Genomic DNA, 12419 nt, shown 5'->3' with positions numbered 1-12419 from the left:
AGCACTAAGTGCGCCCTGCAGGAGGAGCCATGGCTGCTCCGCAGGGCCCCCCAAAGCACGGGGCCCGGGGCAGTTGCCCCGATTCCCGCCCCCCTCCCCCCCCGGACATCCCTGCATGTGTGGTTTACTGTGTAATGTTTTACCTCATAAACTTTGTCAAATTCATTGCAGTGTCCTTCAGATCCCTCCTTTAAAACTCTTCTCTGAGCTACCATTTAAAAAAAAAAAAATCAAGTATTTAGTTAGCTTGTGTATTTGTACCACGGCTTATCGTGCTGTTTATAATCATTTCATTGTTATCTTATTTCCCCATGTGCTTTCATCTCTTTGCTCAAATTGTAAGCTCGTTTGGACAGGGACTTCATTCATGCAGCATTAGCATAATGGGGTCCTGATCCCTTGTTGATATAACACCATCACAAATACTAGTTGCTAGGGAATAGTGAATAATACCGTTTTTTTTGCATGGAGCAGGTATATGGTCACCATGGGAGTCTGTATTCAAGCCATGATGTCTTCTCTTCTATCAACTTCGTATCTGGCAGGGAAAAAAAAACCATTCTGGTAGGGGTGTCTCCTGACAATGACTTCACACCTATTACTTGCTTTTGTGAGCCCCTTTCTCAGTCTCCCATCTCTGGTGTAATTCTGAGCTGGTTGGAGAAACTGCTGAGGGCATCAGCAACAGGAAATACTGCCTTCAGGCGCCAAGTGGTTATACTCCCCTGTGGTCCTGTTCATGTGCCTAATTAGTCTTGTTCACACAGGGTGGGGTGATGAGTCAGGAAGAGGCTTGGCTTGCACAAAGCCAGACAGTGAGTGTGGAGTACGTTCTGGTTATATCAGAACTCATTAGAAGGACGCCTTTAATCAGGTACCCTCATCGGGGTCCTCGTGAAGGTTACCATCTAGCATTTTTGTTCAGCCTGGGTTCCAGAGCTGTCTGAATTATAGCATACCTACAGCTGTCTGGAATGCTGTCTTTGATGGCATGTTCTTGTTGCATAGTAAGCTGGAGAAGGAGGGGAGATAAGTTGCAAGGAAAGAGTGGCTCCATTGCAAATTTCTTCAGTTTTGGGAGGTTGAGGGTTTCTCTCCATTCAGAGGTATCTCCTGTATCCTGTGTATATGGCCACTAGGTCTTCCATCAGGTGTTGAATGCTGGGAGCAGGAGGTGTTGTGTAATTAGATCCTTAGGCACTAAACATGATGTATGAAATGGGGCCAATAATCCTTTAAACTGCCACTGTGGTGAGGGGCAGGGTGGTTTACACAGAAAACCTAAATATTCCTGCTGTCAGCTTTGAGTGCTGTGTTGACTATTTTGCTTGAAAACACAAAATAAATTATGCCTGCAGTAGTGACTGTTAAGTCGTTGGTGAGCCTGTTCATTATTCTGCTGTTGAGTTCATGCTTTTTAAAACGTATTAGACTCTCTCTTCTGTAGTGCAAGATTGTGATCTAGAGGTAATTCTTGAGAGGGGTGCTTCTGGCCTTTTCTTTAAACCTTTTTAGGTTATTTGAGAGACAGGTGTGCCCCTCCCCTGCTAGGAAGAAGAGGATGATACTTGTGATGCACTACTATCGAGTAAGGGATTTGTCCCCAGTAGCAGAAGAAGCATCAAAATCCAAACTAACTGAGGAATGATCTAAACAAAAATAAGAGTTTTCTAAGGTCCTGTAGTCCTGGCAGAACACATTTTATCCCCCTTAAAAGTTTTAAAAATGGATTCATGCCATCCTTTTGAGGGTTTGCTAGAAAATCATCCCTGCATTTTTAGGCACCTCCTCTCTGGGGCTCCAACCTGTTATAGCGTCTCTGTGCCATGTCTCCAAGGGGTAGACAAGGGCAACGTTCACTAGCTCTGCTCCCTACAGTCTAGACCCTTCTTGTGGAAACACTTTGCACTCTAGGAAGGGACAGTAAGTGCTTCATGTCCTGTTTGCATCTCAAATGTGTGATGATTTATACCAGAGACAGTTACCGTCAGTTAGATTAATGTTGGGAATGCATGTTGCTTTTGTGCTGCAATAACAAGTTTTATGGTGGCACAGAGGCAAGCAGACTTCTGGCAAGGGTCTGTGTCCCCAAGCAAAGGGCCGTGCCCTTTGTCACAACCACAAAGTTTTGGGCATTTGTGGTGTGACAAGAGGTAGTAATTTTTCACATTATGGCAAGAGAATGCAGGCAGCCCAGAGCTCCCCACACTTGGGGAGGTGCTTCCAAGGCTTGAGGAGCCAAGTCCTCTGCAGACTTTCTAGGTTCCCCCCGTTAGAAACATACCCTGGAAATTCCCACGGTCAGTGGGTAGAGCTGCAGGCCATGTTGTTTCACTGGGTGTTTCACCCAGTGAAGCGAATCAGCTGTGCCAGGACTCATTTTTGCACAGCTAATCCACTTCACTTGGCAATGTCTGTTTATACCGTAAGAAAACAGGGAACAAAAATGAAGTTTCCAGCCGCAGATTGTGCAGCTCTGTGCCAGACTGGCAACAAGCCTGAGAACGAAATGGCTTTGTTACTCTTCTGTGATCTCACAGAGGTCCACACATTTTAAAGGTGAACATAGGAAATAAAGAGCTTTGGCAAGAAAGCTCTCTTCCCCCTGGTGCTCAGTTGAAAGGAGCAGTCATGCTTCTGGCTCAGAGGAAGTTCTTTTTTTGGACCCCACCCTCATTCCTCTCGCTTGTCGGCAGCTCATTCCTTCCATTGCTGGGAGTGAACTACCGGATCGCTGGAATCAGTGCCAGCTACTTTTTGGTAGCTTCTGGAGAGACGTCAGCACAGATGCAGCCTTAGAGTTCATGGAATTGATTAAAAAAAGACTTTGGGATGTTTTAAGAGGGAGGTGGTAGGATCAGCAAGAGGGGAATTGGTTGTTTCCCAGAGCAAAATCCCCCCAATAGCTTCATATGAATACTGTTCCCTTCCAAGACCTCTGACTGGGAAGCAGTTGTACCAGAGTCTGTAGAGAACAAAATTATCCGAGAGAGGAGGAGAATCTACAGTGATCTGCAGAAATTTGTCATGACCAGGAAGTGCCTCATCTCCACAGCTGTTGAAGGAGAACTTGGGTTCTGTTTTTCAGATGTAAGCTTTCCTCCTTAATGATGAAAATAGTTCCTATATTAAAATTTTGCAGAGGGAAGGGGGAAAAAAACTAGTCCTAAAGGTTTGTATATGTGCAACCATTAAAAGGCTGTATTGGGACACATTCCTGACTTAGCACTATTGAATGCCTGAGAAATCTTCTTCAGGTTGTTTAAGTCACCCACTCCCCAAGATGAGTTCTCAGGTCCTTTGATAAATCCCTATCTTGAATAGTTAAATGAACTGAAATCCTTAAAGAAGAGAGTTCTTCTTGAGGGAGCTTTCTAGCGAGGAAAATAAAGATCCCATTTAAAAGGACTTCTGAGTTGCCTGGTCACGCCCTATGTATATAATGCATGCCTCCAGAATAGTAGTCATGTGACTTCCTGAGCTTGCCAAGTTGCCAGAAGTCCAAGGAAAGCAACCAAATCCTGTTCTGACTTCAGCTTTTTTTAGGTTCAGCATTGTTACTTGTATGTGAAACCAACTTATCAGATCTGCTTCCAAATGTGTAGCTGCAACAGTCAGGGGTCCAGATATCAGACCAGCCACTTGGTTGTGTTTTTCAGTGGAAATTCCTCTTCAGAGTGGTGCTTCAGAGAATCCAAGACTTGCAGATCAGCGAGAGCCTGAAGTTTTGTGTCACCAAAGCATTCTTCCCTTGGTAGAAACTGATGCCACAGAAATCTTGGGAACCTCTAGTTGGCCCTAGCACTGTCCAAATTGCATTTTTAGTTGTCAAAAACAAATGGCATGTGTAGATGAAACGGGCCCTAAATTGAAGCAGTGGTTTTAAAAAAAAAAACCACTGCTTCAAATTTAGGGCTGATTAAACCCCTGTGTCATGAGTACACCCTGCTGACTTGCCTGCCTTTCTGGCGGGGAGGAGAGGGCAAGCTGCCCGAGGGCGGAGCGGTCCCTTGGCTGCGGGGTGGGGTGGCTGGTGCTTCTCCCCTCCCCCAGGTGGCACCCACCCGCAGGCACCTGGCTCAGGCAGTCCTGGGGGGCACTGCAGCTATGGAGGGAAGCACTGGCCCCCATGCAGCTCAGATAAGCAGGTGGCAGGGAGGGGAGATCAGGCTTGCCATTTTCCTTGGGCAGAGCCTGCCTTCCTGGGCTGCTGCCAGGCTACTTGCAGGGCTTCGTGCAGAGCTGTGGAGCTGCACAGAGCCCAGTGCTTTGCTCCACGGCTGTAGGGGCAGCAAACTAAGACTCCTAGAAGGAGTTTTAGTTTGGTGCGCCCCAAGTCATTTAAGGTGCATTACGCCGCCGAATTTCCTACAGTGACTAGAATTAATGCACAATACGCCGCCAGGGCATGCAAACACTGACACCATTAAAACGGTGCAAAAGCATTTAGCCCACTTTTTAAAGTGTCATGAACGCACCCCTCCTTTTCATCTACACAGCCTAAACTGAAGAAATCGCTTACATAAATGCTGGCCAGGGTCTCCCATGCCTCATTGAACGAAATGGGTTCATTCAGTGGAACCTTTACCTTGGGGACAGCAGTACGTTCAGATGGAGCGCTGCTTAGTAGAACGGCAGAGATCAGATGCATCTAAATAGAAAAAGAAAATCTGACTTCTACCATTTTTACTGTAACTTCAGATGTTTGAGGTCATACTGTGCAGCTGCCTGCTATCATATATGAACTGATATGATGGCAGCTGTCCTGCTATCATAATAGAACTGATCAAGATCAAGGATGTAGCCAAGGAAAGCCAGCTGTTGATATTGGAGATAATGTAGCGATCACGTTTGTATAAAGTAGGCTTTGAAGGACAAGGAAGTTGAGCTGTCTTGAGTGTAACGAGGAACATAAAGGGATTGCATTTTGTAGGAGGGAAGATGCAGTTGCAGTCAGGGCAAAGAAGAGAGATGAAAATGGAGATTAAAGGTGTGGCTTTTGGCAGGTTCACAGTGTTAAAACCAGAAAGCTGTCCAAGCTATACACTTTCTGGGAATTGTCCCAACTTAAATTGCCTTTCATGTAGGCAGCCTGTAGGCTCTGCTAGTGGCTCAGTGGGTAGTTGTGACTGACTGACTGTTCGGCACTGCAGTGTCTTGGCTATAGGGTCATCCTTTACAGGATATATAGGCATCTAGTGATAGAGACCTTTTGTAAACTTGCCCATTCCCACCAGTTGAGACATGACCTCATGCTTGTGGCTCTCACAATTTAAAAAACCCAGGGTTCCAGACATTTGCAAATCTTCTGTGAGTTTGTACGGATGTTTGGCACGAACAAATTTTACACTAGAATGGGATAAAATGCTAAAATTCCTCCTAATGATGTCTTTTATTGCATGGTTTGTTTTGCGTTTGGCAGGTGAGGCAGGCTTGCCATGCCACACCAGTGACTACCTGAGAGGATTAGAAATCCTTTGTTTCCTCCAGTGAGAACACTGCTTTGTTTTCAGCCACTCACTAGAGCTGTTGATAGGCTGGTTTGTCAGCCTTTCGAGAATGAAGTTGTGTGTGGAAACCAATGTGTGTAGGGTCAGAGATGGAGGGAGATCTACTTGGCAAAATGGAAAGTTTTTATATATTATGATCTCTTCCCTTCTGCAGGGTGCTTCTGTTTCCCAGCCGCTAGAGAACCTTGGTACATCTGCAGCAAACACTTCGGAATCTCTTCCTTCCAAACCCTGTGGAGCACTGAGACCTGTCAATGGTGTCATTAACACGTAAGGCTTTTTCATATATGGAGTGAGAGATGGGGACACAGAAGGGATGTGCTAATATGACCTAGCCCCCATACGAGACAGTTTTTGTAAGGTGTGTGACTTGAGCTTTTTTTCAGATGTTTACAGTCTCATGGTTGTGATAGTGTGTGCCTACACCTTCTCACAAACCATGCTCTGAAACAGTGTTGCAGACTGATTACATACCTGCGGTTGAGCTATAGCATAGTTCTGCTTAGAATGCTTTTCTGAAAATACTGTAATTTGCTTGGATAAGTGAACTCAGACCTGAACTGTGCAATGGTATATTAGAAAATACAGTTTCACAGTTCTGGTGAAACTGTTTAACAGGTGTTTTTTTTACACCTGTCTTCCTTGTATGATTCAGGCTTACTAGACAGAGAACCCTGGTTAACTTGCAGATGCATTCTATCCTGTTGCCATTAGTAGACCCTAAAACAGTGGTTCTCGATCTTTTTAGCCTTAAGGCTCCCCTCCATAACTTCCTTTTTCAGAATTTAGTGGCACCACAGGGCCAGTCTGAGATTTACTGAGCTAGACTCTGAATTTAGAAATGTTATGGAGGCCTGACTCCTAAGCTAAAAAGGTTGAGAAACACAGATCTAGCCGGTGCCAGGGAAGGGCAGCAGGGACAGGTTTTCACCCTGCTGTGCCCCCTGTTTTCACTGCCTACTGCCTGTCGCTTCTGCTGGCCCATACCTGAGGGAGCAAGGGTGGTCCCTTTAGCCAAGGATGCTCCCCTGGGGTCATGCATGCCAGCAACTGGAGTTATTTGCCCCTGTGGCCCCTCCTGCTGGCTTGGGGGTTTGTGGGAGGAAACCATAGGGGTGAGCTGATCTGAAAAACTCTGTGCCTGCCTACACACCCAGCAGAGCTTGCTGCTCAGTGTTGGAGAAGGTAGCACAGGTATGCCAGAAGGCAGGGCAGGGGAGCAGTCCCCAGAGGAGCAACGAGAGATGCTGCAGTGGGCACTGGGAGCTGGATGGGGAGAAGTGAATGTTTTACTCCTCACATACAAGCTGGGTGTCATGGCTAACCGGTTGAGAATCACTGCCCTAGAATTTATAAATAAGTAGGTGAGAGTAAGCACTAGAAGCTTTTCTGGGTTAGAGAATTTTAAGGTTGCAAGTCTCTGCTACGGTTCTTGCAATGTATGTAGTACTCAAAAGTCCATGCAGTACTATTGCACTTGCTCTAAATGTCTCATCAGGAGACTGCAGTGGGTAAAGTTATGGGCGATGGGCGCCGCTGGGGGTGGGGTTGGAGCTGGCGTGGACCACTGGCAGTGGGGACATTAGGGAGAGGGGGGAGGCATGTGTGCCCTGCCCCTGTATGTCAACTATGGGTATAGCAAAGAGGGGCACAAACTACTAGTGGTAACAAATATCTCTCTGCCTACAATTTGCTCTGAAGCTTGGAGGCTTGATCACTTCACTCTGGGCTTCATAACTTAGCTGTACCTCAGAAGACCTAGGACTATAATTTCAGGAGCTGCTACTTGTAAGAATTGAGGCATGTGGTTGGGGCAGTGACAGAACCAGCAAATAGATTCCTCGGGTCACAATTGAAAGATGGAAGTAAAGGTCAAACATCTCTCCTAACTATACATTTGGTCCAATAAAGTGTTTCTCAAAACCTCCTTGTATCTCATACATTTCCTAGACCATTGCAAATAAAACACTACCCATATATTGAAGCTTGGAGGCAGACTTGTGCAAAACTCATTCTATATAATATTCTTTCCATTGTATTTCTATAACTGTTTTGTTTTACTTTAAAAAGGGGGGGGGGGAGGAATGGAGAAGGGTTAACAAATTTCAAAATGCTTTGAATCTTGTTACTGAAGTGGTAACTAAAATCAGGATTGTAAACCTAATTAGCATCTTAAGATGACCAGGAAACACTTTAATAGGTGCACAACACTAACAAAAATACTTAAGCCTGAATCTCTTCTGTTCTTACGCAGTCTTCAGCCTGGCTTGGCAGAACATGCTCAGGGAGATGGCCCAGATGCTGAGGAGCTGTTACATAAAAAGCAGCGACTGAACATGGTTTCTTCTGATGGAACCTGTGTTGCAGCTCGCACCCGCCCAGCACTAAGCTACAAGAAGAGACGGCTTGTTCGACCTAGCAACATCGTGCCCCTATCCAAAAAGGTCAGTGTGTGAAGGTGTTGTCTTGTCCATCTTTTGGTGGGGGGTTGTCAGTGGGATGTGCATATGGGATGTACATGTTGAAGGCTTGACATGGTGGTCTGGTGTACTTCCACTACAATAGATTGCTTTTCATAAAAGTTGTTCTAAGAAGCTTTTAAATGGCGGGGAGGGGGGGGGGAAGTCCTTCAGCAGAAGAGTTAAGGCTCTAAGGGTGGGACTTCTTTCCTAAACATTAAAACTTAAGCTGATGAAAAAGATCTTAAAATGAAATGTGTTCTTCAACCTTAACATTGTCCTGCCCTGCATAATGACCTGTAGTTGGTTAGCTGCTTTAGCCTTCAGTCCTGAAACATGTTAGTATTTTGTTCCTGTATATCTCTCATATTTTTCTCTGCATGATCTTTCTCACCCTTACTTCCTTCAGCATTCGCTTTTTGTGGGGTTTTTTTGGTGGTTGATTTTGTTTTGATTTTTTTTTTAAACTTTTGCTAAGCAGTTCGTTTGGGGAAGAGCGATGCTTCATCTAACCCCTATTATTGTTGATGCAAGTTGCGTACAGCCCTTCTAAAGCTAATGTCATTGAGGGAGGATAAGGAGGGTATGTTCCTTTTTTTTGTGGAAAGATCATTGCTGACTTCTGTATTTATTATGGAAACTTCTGTTAAAATGTAATGAAAAGGAATCTTGTTATGGAGTGTCACTATCTAGATGGACTAGCATTCATGTGGTCATAGCAAACTATTCCAATATGAGTACTGAAGGCTATATTACTAATGAGTGAATGTGACTCTCCCAGTGTTCGGTCCCACTAGAAGTTTAGTTAAACTCCCAATAATTGTTTTGTAATGAGGGGTGAGACCCATCCAACAGGCCAGACCAGCTTATTTCCCCATAGGCAGAAACAGTTTCAAAACAATTTGCATTACCCTAGGGTCATAAGCCCAGGAAGCTTTGGGGAGTGTCAGTCTCCAGGTACTAGAATTAAAAGGAAGAGCTTAAGGGCTTCTGTCTTGATGAACAAAAATGATGTTGAAATTTTGCCTGCTTGAGTTAGCTTAATAGAACTAAACAAGGAATCATCATACGCTGAGGGTATTTCCAGTGGGGCTCTGCAGGGATCTATTTTTGGCCAATGACTTTCAAAATCTTTAGTGATTATCTGGAAGGATATCATTGCTAGTAAAACTTGCTGATGAGTCAAATTGGTGGGGTTGTAAATGGCTGTAAAGGAAGATCAGTTATAGACAGTGAATTGGACTACTTAGGGGGGTGCGCTCATTTGAATTATAGTTTAATGCAACCCAATGAAAGGACATGCCATTCAGGATACAGGTGGTGCCCTGAAAATGTCATGGACACTGAAAGGGGCTTGCTCATAAGTGAGAGTTGATAACAATCATACTGGAAGCTCCCACTGAACTGGTTATCAATAAGAGGGCCAGTGTAATCTTGGTTATATAAAATGGATATCTGGTGATAGCTGGTGTTACCTCTGTGTGCAGAATTGGTCAGACCACTGCTAGAATATTGGTGTGTATTTCTGGTGTCCCTGCACTGACAAGGATGTTAACAAAGAGAAAAAGCCAGCTGAATGATCCTAAGACTGGAAAGCATGCTTTTGTAGTGAAAGACGTAACCTCAGTCAGCTGCCTTTCTCTTTAATAAGTACTGTCTTGATCACAGTCTATAAGTACCTTATTTGAAGAGATTTCTGCTGCTAGCTGGCTCCTTAATCTAGAGCATGTAATGAGATCCAGTGGCTGGAAGCTAAAGCTGGACACTTTCAGACTGGAAATGAGGGGCCCAATGCATACTGAGAGGGTAACTATCTATTGAGACAACTTGGGGATGGTGGTGGTTTTCTATTATTTGAAATCTTTAAGTGAAGCTTAGATGTCTTTCCAAAGCATGATGTTACTTAAGGAGAAGCTTTGGACTTGATGCAGGACTTAATAGGTGAGAGGTTCTGTGGCCCATGTTTATACAGGAAGTCTAGATGATCATAATGATTCTTACTTTAAAATCTATAAATTCATGAAGTGAAAATCCTAATTCAATTGACCAAGCATAATTTTAAAAAAAGGACCAACCTTCTTTTTGTTAAGATGGCCCCTGCAGCTGATGCAACAGCTGCTGTCACTGACCTGAGATAACAGTGTGTTTTCTGTAGTTAATCAAATAGAGGTGGCTTCACTTGATTTGGTGTTAAATGAAGTTTTTAATATTGATATGGTGTAACATTTCATTCCGTGTTGGCAGATTTGTTTTATTGCTAAAAGTGAGCCCTAGGTGGTGGTGTTATGTGCACTGAAGTTGAATACAGTTTTCAGCTTTTGAGTATGGTGGGGGTAAAGCAGCATTTCTCTACACTACACAGAGCTAGTCAGTATTGCATGAGGAATGAAGGGTGCAGTGTCCCAGACTTTTTTTTAGTGATTTGCCCAAAGTCTGCATGTGGGAGGAGCAGCTCTGGACACTGATCACTTTTGAGATGAACATAAGTGTCTTTTTCATTTCCTAGGTCCTTCGTAACAGCATGGCTCGATGTAGCTGTGACGTGAATCCCTTGTGCGCCCTCTGTGGCACCCGAAGCTCCATGTCTCCGGAAATCCAGTATGATGCCCCTTTGCTGGAGCGCCTCTCCCAGCTGGACTCCTGTATTCACCCTGTTCTGTCATTCCCAGATGGTAAGTATCATTTAATGAAAATCACAATAAACAACTGTAAGGAGCGGACAGAGAAATACCTTGGAGGAAAGAGTTGAAACCAGCCCCTCAGATGGGTCAGAGCCAGGGCACCTTGATTAGGACAGTACCTGAGGCTCCTGGAAGCCTGTCCATTCTGCTATGCTGCTGTTTTACAGGGTGTTCAGTTAATTATTGTGGGTAGTGCCAAGTACTGAATATATGTGCATTTGAATAGAAAATGCAGTTTGGGTAGTGCTTGTTGTTGTTTTTTTGTTGTGTTGTGTCGTCGTCCCGTGTCGTGTGTCCTGTCCCCCCCCCCACCCCAAAGAAACATGGTAGTTGCTGGTATGGAAAAGTGAAAAGAAAACAGCATGCCTTGAATCCACACTAGTGTAAACATGCATCTGTGTAGTCAAACTTCTTGAGAGAGCTAACCTAGTGCCTGGTTTCATGGGATTAAGAGAGCAAAGCAGATAGTTTGATGCATGATGATTGAGTCTGATATCAGAGTTTATAAGCATTGTAGTGACCATGTTGTATACACCAGGTGGGAGATGTGCTTACAGAGAGGTTTTCAGTTTGTATCAAAAAGTGGTGTAGAGGCTTGCTTAGTTCTGAAAAGAGTGCCATACACTTGCTGCCAAGACGGAAGTCACCTGTAAAATGATGATGTAGATTTAAAGGTAGAATATACAACTGTATAACACCAGGGAGGTCCCTGGTGATTTCAGATTCTCTCTGAAGTTTTTCTTTCCATTACTGTTGTGTTCTCCAGAAAAATGACTAGTTTGTATGGTGTCACTTCAGTGCCATGAAGCATTTTCTGATTTAGTCTGCAAGGTTTTTCCCTGAGAGCAGGGTAGTTCAATAATGGCATTTTAGGAAGTAAAAGCTTCTAGAAGCCAATCAAAAAAAGAAGGGGAAAAAACCTTGCTTGGCATCTGGGGACCATTTTGCATCACAGTTACTGAGTTTGGGGTCAGTCCACTTGTTTACAAATGAGTAACCCTTTCATAAAATATGTCATCACAGAGGCCAGAGAGTGGCAACAGGATTATTCTGTTACTAGAGAGGGTGTTTCTCTCAGCTGGTGTGAGACCTTGGCTGGTAGTGATGAGGGGGAAGTTCCTTCTGAACTTTCCTTTGTTGACCCTGCCTTGTGGATAGAGTATCACACTTTAAAGCTGTCAGTTCAGATTGACTGCAGGGCTGTACTTTTGGTTTCAGGACTAAGAACTGTGGCTCTGCGACATGCATTGGGTAACCTTGGGCATGGCCCTGAATCTCTCTGGAAATTTTATTTCCCAATATTGTACTGTATCTAAATTGCCAACAACAATCCAGCTTCTTCCCCTACCAACCCCTACATTTTCATAGGAGGAGATGCAAGTCTGGGTCTTTCTGAAAAAGAAGGATGAAATCCTTATATATTGATGGCTGTTAGAGTAACCTAATATTTAACTGAAGGCCATAAACTCCCTGTTTCATGAATCGGGGAGAATTTCTCTTGTTCCACCTATAGCATAATTGACTAGCTATCTTAGAAAAACATGAAAAACCTACTACTTGTAGCAGGGGTGGACAGTTATTTTGGTCGGAGGGCTATTTAGCGAGTGTTGGTGAGGCATCGAGGGCTGCAACAGTAGCCCCACCCCCTGGTCACCATCTTATGACCAGAGGTCCCACCCTCTAACCCAGACTTTGCCACTGGCAGTTTCTCCCTTTTACCCAAGAAGTCCTTGTGGGGGGTTGCTTGTATATTTGGGGTAGGGGGTATG

The 12419-nt window shown here is 44.4% G+C and overlaps 1 protein-coding gene across 4 annotated transcripts in view; it reads left to right on the top strand.

The window, feature by feature from the left end:
• Positions 1 to 12419, top strand: part of KANSL1 (KAT8 regulatory NSL complex subunit 1) — a 172704-nt gene that overhangs the window by 139474 nt on the left and 20811 nt on the right. For all 4 annotated transcript variants that reach the window (XM_019548451.1, XM_019548448.1, XM_019548452.1 and 1 more), the window contains 3 exons: positions 5665 to 5780; positions 7765 to 7954; positions 10476 to 10641. In XM_019548451.1, coding sequence (XP_019403996.1) covers positions 5665 to 5780; positions 7765 to 7954; positions 10476 to 10641 — 472 coding nt within the window. The remainder of the gene's footprint in view (positions 1 to 5664; positions 5781 to 7764; positions 7955 to 10475; positions 10642 to 12419) is intronic.

Source organism: Crocodylus porosus, unplaced genomic scaffold (genome assembly GCF_001723895.1).
Source record: "Crocodylus porosus isolate Cpor-Errol unplaced genomic scaffold, CroPor_comp1, whole genome shotgun sequence".
In the NCBI taxonomy this organism is placed as follows: Eukaryota; Metazoa; Chordata; order Crocodylia; family Crocodylidae; genus Crocodylus; species Crocodylus porosus.
Note: the sequence above shows the minus strand (reverse complement) of the source record. Positions and strands in the feature narration are given on the sequence as shown.